This window comes from Athene noctua, chromosome 7, assembly GCF_965140245.1.
Source record: "Athene noctua chromosome 7, bAthNoc1.hap1.1, whole genome shotgun sequence".
In the NCBI taxonomy this organism is placed as follows: domain Eukaryota; kingdom Metazoa; phylum Chordata; class Aves; order Strigiformes; family Strigidae; genus Athene; species Athene noctua.
Genome location: NC_134043.1, coordinates 6,620,815 through 6,642,986, shown reverse-complemented (window position 1 = coordinate 6,642,986; position 22,172 = coordinate 6,620,815). Strand labels below are relative to the sequence as shown.

The window sequence follows — 22,172 nt, the reverse complement described above, 5'->3', positions numbered from 1 at the left end:
CAAAAGAATGAAAAGGAAATGGTATAAACACAGGGGTCTTCCAGCTGTTTGAGCCCTAAACATAAGTTCCTCCCTCCTGTATATTCTGCCTGAGCTAATGTGTAGTTAAAGTATTCATTAATTTGACTTCTGCAGCACAAAGTGAGCAAGAAGCCCAAGATACTGTTAGTCTCAGTTTAGAGCTCTTCCCTTTAGGACAGGGATTCAAAATCAGGTCCTGCTTTATGTCAGGCGGAGTAATATTTGATCAGATCTTTCAGCAGGGATCTGAAGAAGCCCTATACAAGTCTCCCATCGACTACATTCTAGGATGGTCAAGCAGGTGATATTATGAGTCCTATTTGAAGATAAATCATCATCTGGCTCTGAAACACAATTTAGTGCACACTATGGAGCACACAGAATGGACAAAATAGAACCGATCTAACATTTAATTGAGTAGTTGTTAATTAATGGTATCACTGATTTCAGATAGTTTTAGATTAATTGTCTAGTTATCATTAATGCCATTATAAATAAGTGCTTACTCCTTCACGATGCCATTAAAAACAATATAATGCAGATTTACAACAGACTATAACATCTGAAGAGCATGAGGAAAGTCTCTGGATATACTTCATGTAGGGGCAGGTAATGATTTAGGCTGCTGTTTATATTTTAAGCCTAGATCCTTTATCAAGATGATACATAGAACTTACCTCTCTGGCACTGGGGCCCGTAGAAACCATAAGGACATTTACATGTGTTTGGCCGTACACAAATTCCTCCATTCAAGCACACTGGATAGCACACAGCTGTATGTGAATAAAAGATAACTCTATGCATCTCTTATAATTTTGAAATTTTTAGAGTACGTACCCTTTTGTGGCTACATCAGAATAAACATTTCTAGTAATATTGTGATAAATTTCACACAATCCTTGCTGGTCAGTTGTGCTGTGGCTTCATTGGCAACTCAGAGAGAGCTTTTCAGTGATGCTTTAGCATAGCTTGGGGGATGAAATAAAATATAATTAAATAATTTATTTCTGATGTCTTCCTTTGATTTGCACAGTTCATTTGCTTCCACTTCAGTGTCCTCACCAGACACAATCCCAAGGTAGTAAAATGTAGTCACAGTGCATACAGTCTGGACAACCTGGAGATGAGGTATTAACCATTTGCTTCTTTGTCTGAGTTCAGCAGAGCATCGTGACAGTTCCATGAAGTTGAATGGGTATGCCCTGCAAAACCTCCGTTTGTTCTGCCTCATTTAAATGCCAGTTCCCACAACGTATTGGCTCATGTATCACCAACAAAGCCACTGGCTGAGCTCCCTTTGCCTCTTTATTGATCTGTTATTACTGTAGATGATATAACAGCATTAGGAGTTAAAAGCTGTTTTGCATATTTCTATATGGCAAGTACCTGACCATTGAAAAAAAGTATTAGAATTGCAGATTAGTTCAGTTGGGAAGTCAGTGTGTGAAGAATAAGGAATCTGATAAAGTTTTCATTGTAAAGCAGAGTGACACTTTAAAACAGTCTTTTTGTTTCTGTTCCTTTGTCTTTTATATCTTACAGAATAGCCCATTAAATACATTAAATACTTTTCAGCTTAAATAAATTAAGGGTCACTAAAATGTTTCAGAAGAACTAAAGGAGAAATAAAATGTCAGTTTGGAAAGAGAAATAAAGTGAAATTGTAGTCTAGATGAGAGGCTCTCTGACTAGGCGCCAATCACTTTTGAAGTCAAAATTGGACTTAATTCATTGCTAATGGTGAATTTGGATTAGTTGCCTCATTGTCCCAGCTAGTTCACAGATGTCCGCACTCTGTCAGTGTTTATATTTCCATTGGTAAAGTCCCCTAAGTGCCATTTTTTTGTTTCTACATCTATGTTCATCCAGAGACTCCTATCATATCACTTGAAGCAGGAAACCCCAACAGTATCCACAAAATACGGTGTAGTGCACACAAAACAGTGCTGGAGAGGTGAGCCTGATAGTCTTTCACCTAAGGTATTGGCAAACAAACAAATCCTGCTGCTGTTATTCTGGGTTGGAAATTACTGCTTCTGCTACTATTGCTTGTCCTCCTCTTGGAATAATCCTGTTTAAAACCACCCCAAATTAAATTTGAAGAACGCAAAAAGAGTAATCTCTGGTAGGAAAAAGAAGAGATAGTGAGAACCAGAATAGCTAGTGGCAATCCCAGGCATTTACCGTGAATCTTAGCTTGGTTAATTTATGTGTCTTCAATAGGTCTGTCATTTCAACACTTACAGGAAGAGCAGTCTCTGTGAGATGGAGGTTAAAATGACGTCTCTTACCTTCCAGGAAAGGTAATGTAGGCTGAAGGTGTCTCAGTCATTTAATATTCACTATGGCAGAGGCAGACTGCCTCTATAGCCTTGAGGTCTGGCACTGATTAAGGTACTCCTCGTTCTTGCTCTTTTTAATATTGCACTATTTTGCATGCCTTGTCCCAGGTGAGTGCTGCAGTTGCTGTGCCTTTGTAGGAAAAATATGTACTCCAGCTTTTAGTGCTTAGACCCTGAGAGGAAGGTCTGAGCTGTATCTATTCAAAACAAGGTTCTAAACTATGAGTTCTGACTAGAAATAGGTACCTAGTTAAAATCTTTTCACCTTGTCCTGTTGGACTGATGGGTGAAGGTGGCTTTTCCCTGAACATGCACCTTTCTGTGGATGCCTTTTGTAGGTACTTTGCAAGTATGAGATGCAGGCAGGAGGAACAGTGTGAACTCCAGCCGTGGCAGCAGGTTGTTTAATATTCGAGGGTGAGCGGTTATGTTCTCCTTGGAAACTGGCTTTTGTTCTGCCTCATACAGTCACAAGCCATCTTCTGGAATGGCAAAACTGAATCCAAGAGCTGGACTACAAAAATCTGAGTAGTCAGTCTCAGCTTCCAATAGCTTACCTTTCTAGGTCACCTTCTCCCCTTTAGACTATTTAGTATTAAAAATGTGTATGTAGTTGATAACTTAGCACCGGAAGTCACGGTTGCTTGCTTATGTTCTTGTCCTAATTTAAACTAGCCTCCATAAACTGTATTTTTAAGCTCAGATTTGACTGCGTAACATTAAAAATCAGCAAAAGCCAAACCTTCTCTGCCCCACAATCATACCTTGAGAGAAATGTGTAGGGTTAAAAGCAATGACAACTGGAAGTTGCACAGGTCGTGAGCAGTGCAGATGGCTGCATCACCCTCATCTCTGCCACTGCGGGTGTGGGGCAGGGCTCATTCTCTGAGCTCTCCGTGAACAAGACCAACAAAGAGTGAGGTTATGTCTGTGACTGTAAATCAACATATCTCCAGAGTCCCAGTGAGAATTAGTCTCATTTGTAGCAGCTGCCTAGTAAGGTTGTAAGTTCTGAAATGGTGAATAGCTTTCTTTTTGGTTTTGTACATGCTAAGAATAAACTCCAAAACTCCACAATCTTAAAAACCTGCAAAAAGGTTTTGTTTATGGGTTTCCTCTATGTGACCCTTAGATTTAGATAAACATCTAAACTCATGAATACTTACATAAACTCAAAGTCTTCCGAGGTTTTGCCCTTTACTAGATCTCCTGTTGTTACGTTTTAATCCTGTAAACAACTCCCAGTCTGACTGCTGAATTGTAGGAATCACATGGATTTCAGGCAGCAAAAGACACAAGAGACCAGTCATTTCTAATCACTTACCAGTCTCGCAAGAAGGGCTGCTCCATCCTTTTCTGCATTTGCACTCATCTGGTGACACACAGACCCCACCATTGTGACAGTGCCTGTTACACACCACTGGAAAATATGCAAAGGAGCAAAATTAGGATCACTGGTACAGATCCTAAAGCTGCTCTATTCTTGATATTAGTCCAAGAGGTAAACTGAGGGATGTATCTGTCCCTTTCCTTGGTTTTCTTTCTCTATTAGGAGTCTTGCATCTAAAATTCTTTGCTTTTTAAGTATTCCAGCTACTCTGGTTCAGAGATAAAATTATATTCCTGTCAAGAGCAACCTGATATTTAAATAAGCAGCAAGGACTGTAATAATGAGCTGCATGTGTTTTGCCATTCAGCTAATATAAAAGGGTTTGAAAGCTGATTTTTTTTCCCCCCAGTTGTTCTATATATTGAACCTCTTTTGTAACTTGTATTGCACAATAACCTGACTCCTAATAGGTATGGTTGTCTTTTTGTGTTCTCCAAATTAGTATTACTGCATTCCCTCACACAACCTTGAATTTAATAAATGTTACTATAAATAACATGGAAGGTTTTGCTTGTTTGTTTGTTTTTTCTAGAAGCATTTTTATGTATAAAATGTTTACATAGATGTGCTTATTTTTACATAATACAACTATGCTACTGGTAAGTATATGCTCTGAAGTAGTTTAGCTAATGCTTTACTTCAATATATTATACTTTGATTTCCTTGCTGCTTTCAGTCATCATTTTAAGGGGAAACAGAAAAGTAAAAAGGCTTTTTTTGTCTTCTAATTTTCTGCAAATTCAAACATGCAATGAGGACAAAAGCCTGAATGAGTTCATACATACTTGTTTCACATCGAGGACCAACAAATCCATAAGCACAAGAACAAGTATTCTGAGATAGACAAGTTCCTCCATGCTCACATGGTGGATCACACTGCACTGCAAGAATAAAACATGAGAATAAAAACAAAACAGTCCAAATATTACATTCTGTGTGGTTATGAGCACAGCACTTGTTACTACTTTTCTCATTCCATTTTATTAATTCAACAAGTAATTTGGCTACTGAGGAAAACACTGCAGGATAAAAGTAGGTATCACATTAGTAATACAGCACTAATGAGTAGCTCTATAATGTCTGCAAGGGAATGATTTTAACATAATCATATTTAACTTCTGAGTATGCACATTTTTAAGTATGTATTTTTGAAGTCTAAGGATAGATCAAGTATAAAAGTAGTTATTACTAAGGACCTTGTCCATTCCTCTCTACAGATTTGTCTTGTGGATATTCAGTAAGCCTTAACAGGTGTCAGAGGTTACACTAAAGCAGAGATGAAGTGCTCCTTCTGCATAGAAGAGTTGTATGGGAATTTGTCAGCAAAATGACAAACATTTAAGCAGTGATTTTAATGTTTAATAAGAAGTAGTGTGAAGTGTGCAGACAAACAGCAAGTTACATAATGATTTCTTGACATACTGCAATACGCAATGTCATTCTGTGGAAGAAAGAGGATGAGCAGGTGTACTGTGTAAAGCTGGAAAGTGCTGCAGCTCCTGAAACAGGCTGTTTGCTGAAGATACTTCTTTGTTTTTTAAATGTTGATCATTATGAGCCTAATGGCTTTATTGTACAAGGAGCCTGGAAGGTTTAGTCTCTTAAAACTGACATCTGATGGCATGATCACTTCTATTTCTAGCCCTCAAATAAGAGCTAGTTTTGTATGCCAAATGCAGGAGAGGAGGGGAGAAGACCATTGATGGGAGAAGACGATCACTGACACTTGAACAAGTGTTGTGTGCAGGAGCAGAGTAAGGCATGTGTGTCAGCTGGCTCTTGTGCCTTTGGAAAAAAAAAAGTCACCTCACAGAATGAAAAATATCTTTCCTTGTGTTTGGGAAGTGAATGCAGAGAAAAATGTACTTTGGCACACTTTACTGGCAGAGTTTTGTCTTTTATAATGGATATGAAGCTAAGCAAGGTTATTCCAAGGAAAATGCAAAATGAAGCTAAAGAGATCTGAAACAAAGCATCTTTCATTTTAAGTATTGTTACAAGGGAAAAAACCCTAATGTACCACATTTTGCTCTTAAACCTGGAAAATGGACTCTGTAATTGGAAAGCTAAATGAAGGACAGATACTAGTGACACCACATAATTTAAACGAAGTTCATGTGTTGAAGGCCTCCTCACCTCTTGTGATTATCACCAAGCTTTCAGATAAAGCCATTGCATGTGAACTTTGCCATCCAAAAAAAAAAAAAAAAAATGAAAGCCACCACACATTTTCCAATTGCAGTTAAAAAGACAAACTCCAAGGAAGTACCTTTAAATAAACGATTCCGACACAAACAACATTAAAGAAATATATTTGATATTAGATTTGCTGTTCAGGTACTTTAGTATTTACATTTCTGATCACCATACAGTTTTAAATGTGACATTTTCAATGCTGCATTAAAATAACTTCAGGTTTTGACATGCTTGAGAACACAAAACTCACTAGATATAGTTTAGATCCATACTATAAACGCTGAGAATGTCATTAAGCTAAATCTAGTTTTGATTTTATGTGCTGTAAGGTTTAGACATTTGCATTTCAGCATGTTTTTAGCTGGAATTTGAAGTGTACATCTGTGAGAAAAAAAAAAAAAAAGAATTAAAAAAAATGAACATTGTCTGGACAACTAAATAGATTAGATTTAGACCCATTTAAGCAGTTAATGTTAGAATTTCTTAAAGTTTTTTTAATTCTGCCACTGGTAGCAGCTGTTGGAGCAGGTTAGAGGCTTGGGCAGCTCAGGGTCTCACCTTATTAGGCTGAACAACAGGTAGTAGTCCATGGTGAAATGGAAAGTGGAAGAAAAGGAAAAACATCGAACCCATTTTCAAATAAATTTGTTATTCCTTTAAAATTACAGCACTATATTTATAAGCCACCAGTCTCAGTTGGGGGCTTGCTCGAGATCTCACTGAAATCAATGACAGGCGCAGGGCTTTGAAAGGAGGGTGCTGACCTGCCCGCTGCACGCACGTCCACCTGAGACATCTCCATTCTTCAGGGCTTGGGTAAGCACAGGAATTGTTTATAAAGGGATTTCTTTGCAATTAGAAATTAACAGTAGGTAAAATTGGTTAATATTCTCTTCATGGAGACAGAGAACCACAAAACCTGGGAAAAATGTAGCACTCTTTTTGAAGTATGTGAAATGTGATTGCCTTTCCTGTAGGATGATGATTGCATAAAGCCTCCAGGTGCCTAAGTGCTGTGCCAAGCACAGTGGCATTCAAACATATTATGCTTTATTTCAGCGTGTTTTGTATGTAGCACTTAAAGTGAATGTGTCCGTTTGAATAGAATACTTTCCATCTGGCCTTTACACATTGCGAGATGCATCTGAACTGTCAGAAAAGAACACGGTATTCTGGATATTAAAACATTTAGCTCTTATGGTGACATTTAATAGTAAAATGTTTAAAACCATTCTATTACTGATGAATAGCAAAAGATAAAAACTGAACACTGGATGAAATGTGGGAGCGAGAGTAATATTCACCTAAAAGACATTTCCCTCTGTAATAGAAATATACTGTTTGTGTCAAATTCTTTTCTAAAACTTCTATCTTTCATCTTTGGGAATGAATATTTTTTTCCATAAGCATTTGTAAATTGTACAAAGGTATTGCAGTGTTTTTATACTAAGCGGTTTTGGATGGTATAAAATAACAGTAAAGAGGAAAACATTGCTGCAAATGGTCAATCTTGCTGTCAAATGTATGTATGTTTATGTTTATAATTTAAAATCTGGAGGTGAAAATGGAGAAGTCCATTATTGTTTTCTTTGAAAAGGCTTTTTGGGAAATATCTGAAAACTTTTTTTTTTTTTTTTTCCTGTTAAAATGAGATCATGCACTTTTTATAAGTTTCTCTATGATAACTTTGGGGGTACTGAGGAATAACAGATGCTCTGTTGTTTCCTCCATTTCCAACAGCCTAATCAGCAAATGGCTTCCAGGACAGAGTTATTGCTTAACATCTCAACAGCGAGTAAACACCCTGTGCCATCCTGCACAGGAGGTCCCAGACGTGTGCCACTAAAACAAGGCTCGGAGGTGTGAGAGCATTGCCTGCTGTTCCATTTAAAAATTTGAAAACCAGTCAGGTCAGGCCAGACTTCACTGGAAGGAGCATGGTCTATCTTGTTTCATACAATCATTGTACATTTATTTTCTTTCAAAGATGCTTTAATCTAATTTCCTAAATGCACAGATGAAGTTTGAACATGTGCAGCCCAAGGGAGGCAAAAAAAAAAAAAAAGGAGAAGAAAGTTAGCAAGTTATTGTTTTTCCTTTTGGAAGGTTGTGGACTGAAGCTTTTCTTTTGCATTTAAGATACACAGATAAAGGAAATAAAGCGTAGGGTTAAAGTATGTAATATTGCAATTAAAATAACTTGTGCATATTTAAATAGTCCAGCAGTCCAGAACCCAGTTATGAACTAAATACTCATCATAACAAATAGAAAATTAACAAAATTAACTTGACTGAATAAATTGGGAATACAAATGCATACAACGGTTCTGGTTAGGTTGTACTAATGGATTTTGTTTTGTGAAATGTCAGCTGAGTGCTCATCTGCAGTCAAAAAAGAAAATAAAGTGTTAGGAATTGGTAAGAAATGAGCAGAGCACAAAATGCCAGACTTTATTATGGTCTGTATCCACGGTGAGCTGCATCTTAAATACCGTGTTCAGGTCAGATCCCCCAGCTCAGAAAAGATATAGAAAAAATGGAAAAGATGGAGAAAAAGGTGATAGGAATAACCAAAGTTATATACTTGCTATAGTTATAACAAGTGAGTAGATCAGGTCTTTGGGAAAGACATGACTTGAGGGGATAGGATAGAAAACTGCAAAATCAGATGTGGCCTGAAAAGGTTGAGCAGGGTTCTGTTCAAAGGCGTCACCCGGGCTTTTTGAAGCACATGATCCGAAACTTGCTGAGGGACTATTCTGGACAGTATCCCCATATCTTTCCCATATACTGCCAGACATCTGCTGTTGGTAGCTATTGGAGATAGGGGAAGGACTTTTGGTCTGATAAGGCAGAGCTTTTAGGATGTAAAAATGTGAGAACAAATGATGTCAGCTACCTGATCTTTTTTGCATGTTTCATCCAGCTGTTCATCCTGAGGTCATAATACTTTCCCAACTACTCCACTTTTCATGTTATTTTGAAAATTATTTTGTTTGAACAGTGGTTTTGTAATGTCAAGGCAATGCTGCTCTATTTCTTGGGCAGAAAGCATGACTACTACTGTTCTAGACTTCCCTTTCACTTAGAAAATATGGTTCAAAGCCTATAAAATATCCCAGAGTTTTACTGACTTAGTATTTTTAAGAAAATATTTCTAAAATAGCATGACTTTATCTTCCATAGGAATTCTGAGGAACTATTATGACTTCTAAAAAACTAGAAAGATACTAGTCATTAACCATTACCTAATCCAAAATAGTTTTAAGTAATTATCTGTATTCTATGGAATTGAGTTTTTGAATTTTAAATTGTACAGTTTTAGTAACCAGACACTCCCAATCAAACGAGCTAGGGGTTAGAGAAATAAAAATAAGGATGACCAGAAATTAGGCTTAAATTGTTATCTTTCTTCAGTCTTTGGGTCTAGGTCTCTCAGAAACAATCACAACAATGACGCTCAGAGCAGAATTTTTTGTTAACTTCAACCTTGTTATCGGATAGAAAGGACATGTTCCACCTTACAGCACCCTAAGGAGCTCAAGACGTACAACAGCTGCTCTCAGAGCCACATGCACAGACCCTGGGGAATAAACCAAGCCCAGGGAAAATACAGCATTTATTTCCTTGTCCAGTGGATACAGCATCTTTGAAAGTGCAGGCCTGTGTCCCTGTTGTAGGTTGGGGAACAGAGGCAGGACAATGAATATTTGCTCTAAGGTGAACTAACACCACTGACAAATATTTCAGAGCATTAGCCTCAGATATTACAAAGTGCTGCATTACATGTGCCACTAGACAAAATATCAGAAACATTCCAAAAACAATCCTGTTTGAACCAGTTATGCATTATTAAAGGACTAGGTTTTTATTTGATTTGCATACTGAGCTGAAACATTTAAAGTTCTGTGTTACGACACTTCTGCAGTGTGCTTTGGCAGGTGATAAGTGCTGCCCTGTAAAACTGTTAGGAGTGTACCAGAGTAATCCACTGGCTTTATGGTATATATCCTTGAAAAGGGCACTCAAAGTGAAAATTAGGTATTTAGTAACCTCCCTCATCAGCAGAGGAACTCTTGGCTAATGCCAGTGAACATCTTCTGCAAGAGAACGTGTGAGAGAATCCAGTGGAATACAGTAGGCCTTATCTCCTCTACTTCATTTTTACTGTTGTGTAGGTGATGTTGACTGTCTCCAAAATACTACTCTGAAATGAAGTTGTTCAAGGCTTTGCCTGTTTATCAGACCAGTCTTAACATTAGGCCACTAATAAATAGTGATACTGCCTTTTGCAGGAAGGTGAAAGAGCTCTACAAGCTGGGAAGCTGGTCAGCTGTAGGAAAGGTCGTGGGAGTGATGAGTAGAGCCTTGAGGATCTACTTCATCTCACCCCATCTGCAGAGTAAGTAACTGCTGCCAGAAGTGAAAGAGTCTGTAATGCTTATTATGCCAAAGCAAGACAGGCAAAAGCAAGGTCCTACTTTTTACAGATGGCAAAGTTGTCAGTAGCGAAGGGAGGGATCTAAGTGGAAATTGCTAAAAGCATCTGAACATATCTCAGTTTAGATGCCTGCGTATAAGCCAAAGACACTGACATCTAGCTATGAACTTCCAAAAGAAGGTAGGAGCTTAGACCTGATGATTTCCAGAGGTCTCTTCCAGCCTGCACTCCTGTAAATGTGATTCCCAAAGCAGGAAGACAGAGTAGAAGGAGAAGACTTCCAACTAAATTGTAACAGGAAGACTGAGGCACTTATCCAAAGGGATAAGATTATTACAGACATAAAATATGGTATGATTTACTTTAGAAATTTATTTTCAGGATGCTGCTTATTTTTTCCCTACTGGTCCTCCAAGCCTGATTTTGAATCTGCACAACTGGAAAAAAAAAAGTACATTCTGTCACAAGATAAATATCACTTGGTGAAGTATTTATTATCTTAGAGTATTTTCAGACGCTCTTATTAAACAAAGGTCACATCCCCTCAAGCTCCACAGGTATTAAAACTTGCTACAGATGGGCTGTTTCTTTTATCTCCGTGAATTTTGATATCGAATAGGATGGTGATAACTGTCACTAGTATCTGAGTCTGTCAACAATTTTGCTTGCTTGCCACAGAGGTTGCATTGAAGCCTGAAGATTTTGCAGACGTTGGTCTCATCTAAGCTTTGATCATTTGCTCCATTTTGCTGCCTCCTGTTCTTTGAGGGAAGTTGGTACAATTGTGGAAGCATTACTGTAAGGTGCTGATAGGTGAGGTTAGAACAGGTCTTAATCCAAGGAATTATCCTCATCTTTCAGATTCATCTGTCATGATGAATTAGCTGCATCTGACATGGGAAAAGACATCAATGGCTGGAGGTACAATGGGATCTCTTCACACTTCTGGCCATGCTCCAGGGTGCTACTCACAGGTGCGCAGAGGGGCTCGGGATGAAGCAGACAGGCTTATTACCGAGTCAGGTGACACGGTCAATGACAAGAGACAAATAAAGGATGTTTGTGTATTGTGTCATCAAGCGCCGAGACAGAGAACGATGTTGGTAATAAAGTATTTCATCCTAAGGACTCTCCAGAGAGATTTTCAGTAGTACCAGTAATTGAAGAAAACATGTCGGCTTGTGAGACAGTAAAAGGCAGAGGTAGATTTATGTTTTAAGGACTAGACTGATGGGCACATTAAATATACACAGAGCAGCCGTATACCCATATTCGTAAATATTCATATGTACATGGGCCTCGTCTTCGAGGGGAGGCCGTTCTGTGGTCAAACTTGCTTTGGACTTCCCAGTGCTAGGAGCTCCTTGGTACTTTTCTAGCTCCAGGTATCAAACAGAGGTCAAAGACAGAGTCTTTTTGCGCCAAGTAACCTTAAGTCCTTTTAGTAGGGGCATTTCAGAAATGTGCAAACAGGCAAAAATTATAGCACCCAAGATTATAGTAACCTTTTCTTAACACATTTTGTAATATATCTCCAGCACTGCTCTGAGCTCAGAAGGCTGCAGTATTGCTGGGGGCTTTACACCACCACGAAGCCATACTTATGGCAAGGAATTCCTGCAAGGTCCTCTGCAGAGCATCAGGGCTGAGAACCCCCTACGCCTGTCTGCTCTGCGCACAGAGCATCAGAAACCGTACGTGAAAGAGAATGAAATAGATGATGCAAATGCTTTTGCTTTGTGTAGTGAAAGGCCAATTAAGATATCAACATCAGAGGAATTTCAATAAAAGGTGTAATTAATGATAGCTAAGTCAGGGAATTAATTGCTTCAACAATGTGCATAATACTATTGTTTCATGGAGGTATTCTAAGCTGTCTAATAAATAACTCAATATATTGTGAAAACCCTTCTGGTGCTATACATTTCAGATGACAATTCAGTTTTTTATTTAAGATATTAGGTAGATATTTAAAAGTAATTTTTAAGGCAGCAGAACAATTAGTTTTTCCTAGAATATGTGTTGTGTAGAGAAATGGGAGTCAATTTTACTCTTTCCCACAGAATTTTTATATGTTTTCAAATGTAATGACTTTAGTAGAATGATTCTGGCCTTAAGCAAGGGTAAGCAAGATCACAATCTGTCCCTGGTTTCAATAGATTAGATATTATCAAATAAATATGTCGTTTTTGTAAGCAGAAAGAGCTTTTTCAAAGTTACAGAATGTTTGTCTATTATTCTGAAATATAATTGGCTTTGAAAAAAAGAATGATCCCAGCTAGAAAAGTCTCCAAATTTATAATCAAAATTATTTCTTACTTTAGAGAGTTATTAGATTTGAAGTTATAAAATAATTTGAAAGAGGGTTTTCCTCCTTACCTTCACAAGTAATTCCATCACCACTGTAGCCAGTGGGACAAGGTCCACATTTAAATCCTCCATCTTCGGCCAGCTCGCACTGCACACCAGTAAAGCACGGCGTATTAGTACAAATGTTTTTCTGATATGTCCCGCTGCTGGATTTTGGCAGTTCCACGTGATCCATTGCTGTGCTGTATGCCTTTTTGACTGCTGTGGTCTGTGCTGGAAGCCTTGCCTGGGGAGCAGACCCTGCTGGGACACCAGCGTTCCGGGGAGCTGTAGCAAGGGAAGAACCTATGAAATGGAAAGAGGACGTGATGTGTGTTGCCAAAGGAGATGCTCTCTGATGCTCTGTTGGGAAATCTTGGGGTGGTTTAGTCTTCAAGACTGTGACTCGACCGGGCCATTTTCGGGGAGAATAGGTGTACTTGGAACGAGTTTGCTGAACAGCATGTGGCCTTGCAAAGAATAAACTTGCATTTGTGTTGTGATGAGAAGCGACAGTCCGTGTTGCACCTGATTTGTCTTGTTTCAGATAAGAAGGGGTATGGCTTGTCACACTGACAGTTGTGGCTCTGGGGTCTGGCTCCTCATGCAGAAGAAAAGTATGTGTACCACTTCTTTTTTCAAGAAAAGATTGTTTCCCAAGTGCTGTGGACTCCATATCAGGTTTTTTTGCTGACAAAGTCTGAGCTTGCGAAGTATTCCTTTTAATTGTAAGGGATGGAGTGTTAATGGCTGTGGAGTTTCTTTCCAAAAAGTATGTAGTTTCTTGTCTTGGAATTTGGGATTGGGAAAGAAGGGAATATATATTTCTTGATGTCTTTAAAACATCTTCCTGGTGAGAACCTTTTGCATCTTCAATATTTCTTCCAGCAAAATCCACATGGCTTTGGGACGATCTTGAAACTAGGGAAGAAGAAAGATATATATTAGCCGTATTTGCTGGTCTAGAGTTTAAAGGAACTGCAGTGAACATTTCATTTAAGACCAAACATCAATTCTAGAAGTAAAAGAGTTAATCTGTCATATATGCTAAGGACACATTAATGCTGGCTGGCATGGAAATGGCAAGGTGTTATCTGCTATGGGTAATACCAGCACTGGATGCACAGGGAACTGCAATATCAAAACTTACAGGGTGGCAGTTCATGAACTAGATGAAATATATTTATGTTGGCTTCACATTGAGCCTAAGGTAGTCTTACTGAAGGTCAGGCATTATTCTTTGAGGTGTAGCACTGGGTTTACAGGGGTTAATTTGCAGCCAGGCAAGAACAGTTGCCATGCTGGTTTACTAATTTTGGCTTACACTAGTCCATGAAGTTTTGGCATTGTACACCTTTCCGGGGTGCACACTACATTCTTGATCACGTGAGCTAATATTTTTTTCTTATTAACTGTATCTATTGCAACAGAGTGCTGGGAAATGTTCTGCTAGACAGTACATAATGCAGACTTTACATTCAAGCTCTTGTAGTCGAGGAGTAAGATAAGACATTGTAGTTTGGGACAGATAGATATCGGAGCTGGAGACATAAACAATATTAAGACAGTTCTTTGGTAAGATCGTGTCCTAGAGAGACTCAAGTCCCATTATACCAGTGTATAACTATGTAATGCTTTTGTAGTCCTTATGGCAAAGGAAAGTTTTAGGGAAGCATTTAAAGGAGACAAATGGAAAAGCTTTGTTAATGCTGTGTACAGCTCCCTCCAGACGTGAGGGGCAGCATGTAAGAGAGACTGCTGGTTTGTAACTGTCACCCGCTTGTTACAAAGCCAGCCACCTTTTCAGTTGTGTAAGGAGGGATGATAGATGGGGAGAGGGCAGTCTGTGAAGGGCCTTGAAAGTGGGGACGAGTAGTTTGAATCAATGCTTTCAGGAAGATTAATGGTCATCTGCTGACTCTAATGAATGGAAGAAGCTATTTTTAACCGGTTCTGGCATACTCACTCCATAGGAAATGGAATATCTTGGATCCTGAACAAAAAACCTCACTTGGTTGTAGGGTTAACCCCATGCAGGATGCACCTCTTCCTTTTAAATGTAAATATTAATTATGTTCTTAAAACTCCTATTGATGCTGAAATTAGCCATAGTTAGCAAGGAAAAAGATTACAAGGTTTGGCAAAAGTCAAAATGAAAGTTAGAGCATTGACTAGGTCAAAGTAAATCCTGTCATCCAAAGTTGTGTTTATTTGGCTGATAGTGTCATTCTACTGGTGGCTGATGAGTATTTATTTCCCTGAAACATAATATTTCGGAGTTTTACAATGGTACTGGATCACGCTATGGATATCAGTAGGTAAATACATGATACTGAGTAAAGCAGTGGGTAAATACATGGATTTTACTGTCCAAAGTAAGGATGATGAATGATAAGGTACACAGAATGGAAGAAAAGAGATGGTGAAGCAGAGAGGACATCAGCAAAAAGCGCATGAGAGGATAGAAGTCAAAGGATTTTTAAAAATGAATGAGAGAAAGATGTAAGAAATATCCCCATAGAAAATTATCAGTAATAGATGATCATTACTGCTTTTAGAAAATTTGATTCAGGACCAGAAATCAACAGGAATGACAGTGAAGGTCTGAATGACCTCTCTGACAAATTTCCAAAATGAGCCCTGATTATAGCTTTGAGCTTCTTCCACTGTGTCATAAATAAATGGGTTTTCCTCCTGACTAAATTTTAGCAACTGGTAAGGGGATCAGATTGACTAGCTGAGAAAGGGAAATCTTTTATTTCTTTATCAGATGATATAGGTGATATGCCCATCCTGCAAACAAGCTTCAGCCTTCCCTATAAGGAGGAGTGTACTGTTTGAGTGTATCTATGATAATGCATTTTTTACACCTCAGGTAATATTACCAGTCAAGACTTGTCATACATTTTGGTTGGTTGCTCATTATGATATATACTGATCATGGTCCCTCATCCACTCTGCAGAGGCCACTAAACTTCATAAGATATTGGCACCATTCAAATGTGTTGACTAGTGTTCTCTCAGCTTTCATTATTTCAGGTTTTTACTTATATGATACTGTGCAATTTGGTTAGGATTTGAATATGATGGATTTTTTTCTGGAATACCTGAAAATTCCTTTCTGCAGTTTTCCAGATATCTAAATAAGCTAAAACAAAGAAGTGTACCAAAAGATTGCAGACTCAGTTGTCTGTAGTCAGCAGCTTTCTCAAATCTTGTATTACTTCAATTTATTTTCCTTGCAGTCGATCAATATTTTCAAATGTATAACCCATTATCAATGCAGAACTGTGATTGCGTGAATCTGGTTTCTCTGTGATGCCAGTGTGTGATTACATATTGGACTGGATGAAAATAACAAAAAAATGACAAGGCAAAGTGCTCAAGGTTATATGACTATACAAAAATACATTTTCACTACCTGTCAGTATTTCTGCCTATACTAATGGGCAAATGTGCAGCAGTGGAACGATTGAGTTTATTTTTCACAGAGGTAGATAAGAGACCGAGAACCTGCTGCTTTGCTCCAGCTGTGCATGGCAGGTGCTCCATTCGTATCGATGGAGTTACACCACTGTAAGCACAGCGTAATACCATATAGTTCAGGCCCTGAGAAGATGGATTCCTCTGTTGTCCCTCTGTCTGGGGAAGATTAGAACAAGGGTGACAGAGGGCAAATTTCTGAGGCAGAAGTTTAACATCCCTCATACAACTCAACACAAGGACACTTTCCTTCTATGTGGTGCAGGAATTCCCCCACATGAGAACCCCCAGCCTTCGGTTTGCCCAGTGTTTCAGGTATTTTGTGCTGCTCACACTAAACTCATAAATCAGAATCATCATAATCAGTCTCCAGTTCATGCTTGCCAACACCGTCATGGCATTGTTAAGGTACAACAAATTCTGATTTCTTCTCTCACTTGAATTGCATTTTATAACGAAGTTCTAGATATCTGTAGTTGAAGAGGATCGTGTTCATTCTGAAGGTAATAAAATGACAATATAAGCTAGTGAAAACAGCAGCTCACAAACAGAGAAGACACTCAACAGTCTCTTAAACCCAGGGTGACATATCAACACTGAAACACAGAACAAAAATCTAATATATTTTCTCTCTCCCGAGTTTCTGGCTTTTTTTTTTTTTTTTTTCTTTCTCCATTTAAAAGCTTTCAGGAAAAGGCCACATCCAGACTTGAATTAAGAGAAATCACATCCCCTTCCAACCCCAAACATTTCTGCTCCTAGAGAAGCAGCACACGTTTCATACTCTGCCTGGGACAGGGTGGACCAGGTCGGTTACCATAGTCCTCTGTGCCATTCACCCAGGACTTTGCTGGTCTTAAAATTATGCACCTCCACCTCCACACCTTCCTTCCCAAGCCATGTGCCTTGGATAAAGCCCCATCCTGACCTACAGCTAGCAGCTGACATCTCAAACACTTGCTTAAGCTTCTTGTAGAAATGAATATTTATTACCTTTTCATTGCCATGCTTTTTTTTTTTTTTTCAGCTATTAGCATTAGAAACTTACATTTTTGTTTTTTGAAAGCAACTTTTTCATGTAATGAGAGAGGGAGACACTATGAGCATCGCAATGTAATCTCAAGTGCTGTTCTCTCTTTTCATCTAATAAAATACCCCAAACCAGTCTACTCTGCAGGTAGAGAGTGGCTCCTTCTCCTCAGAAAGATCACCTGTCAGTTCAGAGGATTATGGGCACCTTTAATTCTGGTCAGGTTACAACTATTTCAGAATTCTGTGAATAGTTTAAGAAATCATCTCATTATTAACACAGTTCAATAAATTTACAATTTGTGTAGTTTTAGAGCTATTAACATTTAGTAGTACATGCTGTCTAGCACATTTCTCATTCAGAAGAATGACGACAGAAAATGCTCTTCTGACATATTACACTATGTGGGTCATCATTTAAAATTTGAAACATCTACCGGGACATAAATCTTATTTAAAATGTCAAGAGAGAATAGAAAAATTACACTGGTCTAAGAAGTCTTGTTATCAGAGTATTAAAGATCACCCTATTTCTCTCTCTACTTTTCCACATTCATATTTTTTTCTGTATTTACTTGGTGAGAAAGGGGGAATGGAGTAGCTGTCAATAGGAAGCTCTAGGGAAATTCTGTTTATTCATCAGTTCTTAATCTGCTGGTTTATTTGATTAAGTTCTGGCATAACTTTCTTCTTTAGTCAGAGTGTGTTTAATTCCTAAATCTTCTGTTTAGCCATCCAAGCATACCCTAATGTCTTCCCTCTTCCAAATATTCAGAAATATAGCTTTGATTCTCCCTTCCTTCCTCTCAAGCATCCAGAATTTCCCCACTTTCAGATGCTGGTCAGACTTTCCAGTCACCGATGTCCCTTATCTTACAATCACAAGCAGTAACTCCCAGAAAAAATTCCTCAGCTCCTTTAAGTGAGGTACAGCTTCAACTTCCCAAGTTTCACAAAGGGCATTTTTCCAGGATTGTTTTTGTAGAAACAAAAGCATTTTAAAGACTTATTGAGATTGGGATATTATTGTAAATTTAGATAGGAGCTTAAGTTTAGAGGTCATGATTCTTTACTTGTTTTTTATGTCAAAAACTGAAAAGTCATATGTGATGTAAAAGAGTTTAGGAACACACAATATGTTCAAAGTACGTACAGGCAAAAGCTAATCCCAGCTTTGAAAAAATGTGAAAATAAGGGATGTGAGTAATAATGTTTATCTAAGAGGTGCCCAGGTTTGGAATTTGCAAATCAGGAGATGATGTGGGGCTGCATGTGAGCCACTAGCTGTGCATAGGCAGACAGGATGAACCAGCCAGGCTGTTTGGCTTGTGCTGGGCTAACAGAAGAAAGAGCCTGTGGGCCCATCATGCCTGACATCCAGACAGGTCAGCACACGAGCAAAGCTGTCACACAACTCTGAATCCATCTGTACGGGCACGTTCAGTCTTAGTAAAATCTGTGCTCCCAAACCACCACTTCTGTGATGGGTAAATTTACTCCCTTGTTGCTTTAATGATGAAATTAAAAGGTGAACATCTAGTTCACTGTCTCTGAGCTGTGTTTCAGCCTGATGAAAAATGAGATGGTGTTGCCAGTGTTGCTACCTGGTGAGCAATTTTCTTTCCCTTCACCTACCAAAATCATGAGCAACAGGGAATATTCTGTGGAGTCTGCATCACTCAGCCACTTCTGATTATAACTATTGCTCTGCTTCAGACTCTTTTGTTTGTCAAATGTGGCTGCAGCTGCACATAACAATTCTGTAACACCATTCATAATTTGCAACGCAAATTTGTTTTGTGTGTATGAAATACAAAATCATTCTGCTCTAACACAATGCTTTTCAGGGAGGACAAAACCTGGGATCTTCAGCCAGCTCACCCACTAAACTTTGTTTACAAATCTCCTTGTATTCAGAGTAAATGATTCCCATAAATGGAATGAGGTCTAGACCCCAAGGAGGTCCTTTTGCAGTTCTGGGATGTTGAAATCCCTGTGACTATATGAGAAAATGCTACCTCAAGAAGAGATAATGTGTTTGCTTAGGTCGCATTAAAGGTCTTTTGTATTTGTTTGCATCACTGTATGGTTCATTTGCCTCTAAGTTTTCAGAACAGTATAATTGGCATCTAATTAATTAACACATATTTAAAGAAAATGAGAGTTCTGAGATGCTCATTCAGGAAGCAAACAGTTCATGAGCATAAAAATTATATTACTGACTACATGTTAGAGAACATTTCAGTCTGATCTAAGAGATGTCAAGAAAAACATAAAGATAATCCTTTTCACACTCAACAAATAGCAAAACACCACCATAGAAAGATTTTTTTTAGACATAGTTCTTTCCTTATACAGAACATTTTTCTATTCATAAAACTTTTTCAATAGAGAATATTATAATTTAGAGACTAAGACAAGCAAAAAACAGAGTTCAGGCATTAATGCTGATTTAGTATACATTAATTTACGACAGTTTTCTCCGTAGATTTTAAATGATCAGCTCCTTTTGAGGTGTCCTGAGTAGATAATAGTAGTGTCAGGCTGTAAGCTGGATTTCTAGAATAACATTCAAATCTGAAAGTAGTGAAAGAGTTTTAAATATGAAACTTATCCTAATACATGACACTTTCACATGGTATATGTGAATCTGCGTACCAAAGAGGTATCCATCAGCTTTTGGGATTCTTGGGACAAGGCATCAAATGAAGGCAAAGTGTAAGAACCATGCAAGAAGGCAATGAACACAATAAGTGTACAGAAGAGTAGGCCTTTGAGGAAAATAATGCATTTTTTGTACTTTGTTTGCAGACTCTGTTTGTTGGTTGTTAGGTTTGGGTTTTTGTTTTTGGTTGTTTTGGTTTTGGTTGGTTTTTTTTTTTTTTACTTTTCTGATGATTTCTGTAAGTTTTCAATAGAAATTTTAACATCGGGGTCACTAGAGACGGTATTTTTAAAAATGGTGTAAGAATTACTGATGGCAAAGATATGAGCATGTTCCCCAAACAAGGATTTTTTTTTCCCTCTGTCAATATTTTTCTTTATCAGTATTTTCCTGGATTGTTTATGAGATTTATAAACCAGCTATGTTTTTACAAACAATGTTTTCTCAAACACCTCTCCTACCTTCCAGTTTATTTTTCAAGATTTAATTGAAAAGTTCTCTCCTAGGGGTTGGAAAAACTCAACGCGTTTGATCTGCTCTCACCCCTTGCACAGGAGCCTTGCTCCTCTTGCTCCTTTGTTACTAGATCTCTTTCCGTGCTCTTTACATTCTTCAGGTCTAACCCTTTCTCTGCTGCAGTTTTTAGAAGTGCTTTTCCTGTGCTTTTCTCTGAATATCCAGCTACCAAAACAGGAAGCAAAGGAGAAGTATGGCTGTGTTTAAAAACACCGTGGATCACTCACTTAACCCTCTCATAACTATTTTATTGTCCTTTCTTTCATTATCCCTTGTTCATCTTTCAGGTCTGAACTTTTACCTCTCCTCTTTGTGTTCTACCTTCTCCAATTACTTGAGTCTGCAACTGTATTATTTCAGCAGTAATAAAGACTGTATTAAGATACAGTTCATAAAACTAAATTATATTCTCTATTCAGGAATTGACAGTATATTTTACTTCTCAGCACTGCGAGAGATGAAAAAATTAATAGAAACTGTATTCTTATCTGATGATGCCTCATGGGCCTTCAGACTCTTTCATGGCTTGAACAGGCTGAGAGTTATATATAAAATAGGCTAAATCAAGACAGATCATCTCTGAAGTATCCCTGTCTAATTCTCTGAAACATCTATGCAGAATGCTTTAGAACTATAATAATAGATTATAAAGTTCATAACGTTTCTTCAAAAGAAAATCCATAATATTTCTTCAAAGAAAAAATAGCTTAAATTTGAATATTTTACTGAAATTCTCCTTTTATTCGATTCAAGAATTAAATGGTCTAAAACTATAATTATGTTGTTTGGGGCTGTAAACACATAAAAATGAGTTACTTTACATATGAAAGCTAAGAAACAGTCTGAACTATGCCTTGCTGGAGACCAAGTAATGAATCTATTTTAATACCATATAAGCACATATAAATACCCTCAGTGAAATCATGCTTTTATGGAATTCTCCACAATTTCAAGTGATTAGGTTGACAACTGTCTATAGTTTCTTTCTAATATAGAAAACAAAAAACAAGGAATTTCAATAAGTTTTCAGATGGTATGTCACAAAAGTTCTTAGTCAGTTCTGTTAATTTGTGTCTAGTTTAACCAAATGGGCTTTTCACTCCTGCCAGCAGGTTAGCAATTATAAATGGTGTTTTCTTTTATCTGTGCAGAAAGACTATAAACAATGTACGCTGAATTCAGACTGCAGTGTATAAGAGCAGTCAGCATCCCTAAATCCAAGCTAAGCAGCATGAGTGCAGAATTCGAAGCTTATCTTCTGTCTGAACAGCATATGCTGTTAATGCAATACTAGTTCCTGAAGTATCATTATTTAGCTACAGCTCATTGCCAGTGTAGGTGTCTTCAGCTCTTGAAAAAGTTGCTTCTGCCCTTTGAATTCCATGGTGGAATTTTGGGGACAGTCATATCACGAGATTTGCCTTTATAATGTTTGTAGTTTTCTTTGAAGGAGTATCAGGATGAGCGAGTACAGACATTTGATAGTGGCACTTCAGCTAGCAACAGTATTGTGTTTAATCTTTTCCTCTCTTAGGCTCTGAGGATGTATTATGGAAATTATTGTGTTTAATGGAGCAAGAATTTTGAAGCAAGCTGAGGTCACTTAGAGATTGAGCACTGTGACATAAATAGCTATGAAGAAGACAACAAGTCCCTGTTTTTTTGCATTCAGACAAATAAAAAGGGGAAGCTATGAACTGCCCAGAGGTATCTGCGGGAGAAGGAAGGAAGAAGGCTTAA

The 22,172-nt window shown here is 38.0% G+C and overlaps 1 protein-coding gene across 1 annotated transcript in view; it reads right to left on the bottom strand.

Moving 5' to 3' along the window:
• LOC141962534 (von Willebrand factor D and EGF domain-containing protein-like) overlaps positions 1 to 22,172 on the bottom strand; it is a 185,895-nt gene that overhangs the window by 32,506 nt on the left and 131,217 nt on the right. Inside the window, exons 21-24 of the mRNA XM_074910812.1 lie at positions 12,770 to 13,660; positions 4,539 to 4,634; positions 3,688 to 3,783; positions 699 to 794 (exon numbers count right to left, since the gene is read on the bottom strand). Coding sequence (XP_074766913.1) covers positions 699 to 794; positions 3,688 to 3,783; positions 4,539 to 4,634; positions 12,770 to 13,660 — 1,179 coding nt within the window. The remainder of the gene's footprint in view (positions 1 to 698; positions 795 to 3,687; positions 3,784 to 4,538; positions 4,635 to 12,769; positions 13,661 to 22,172) is intronic.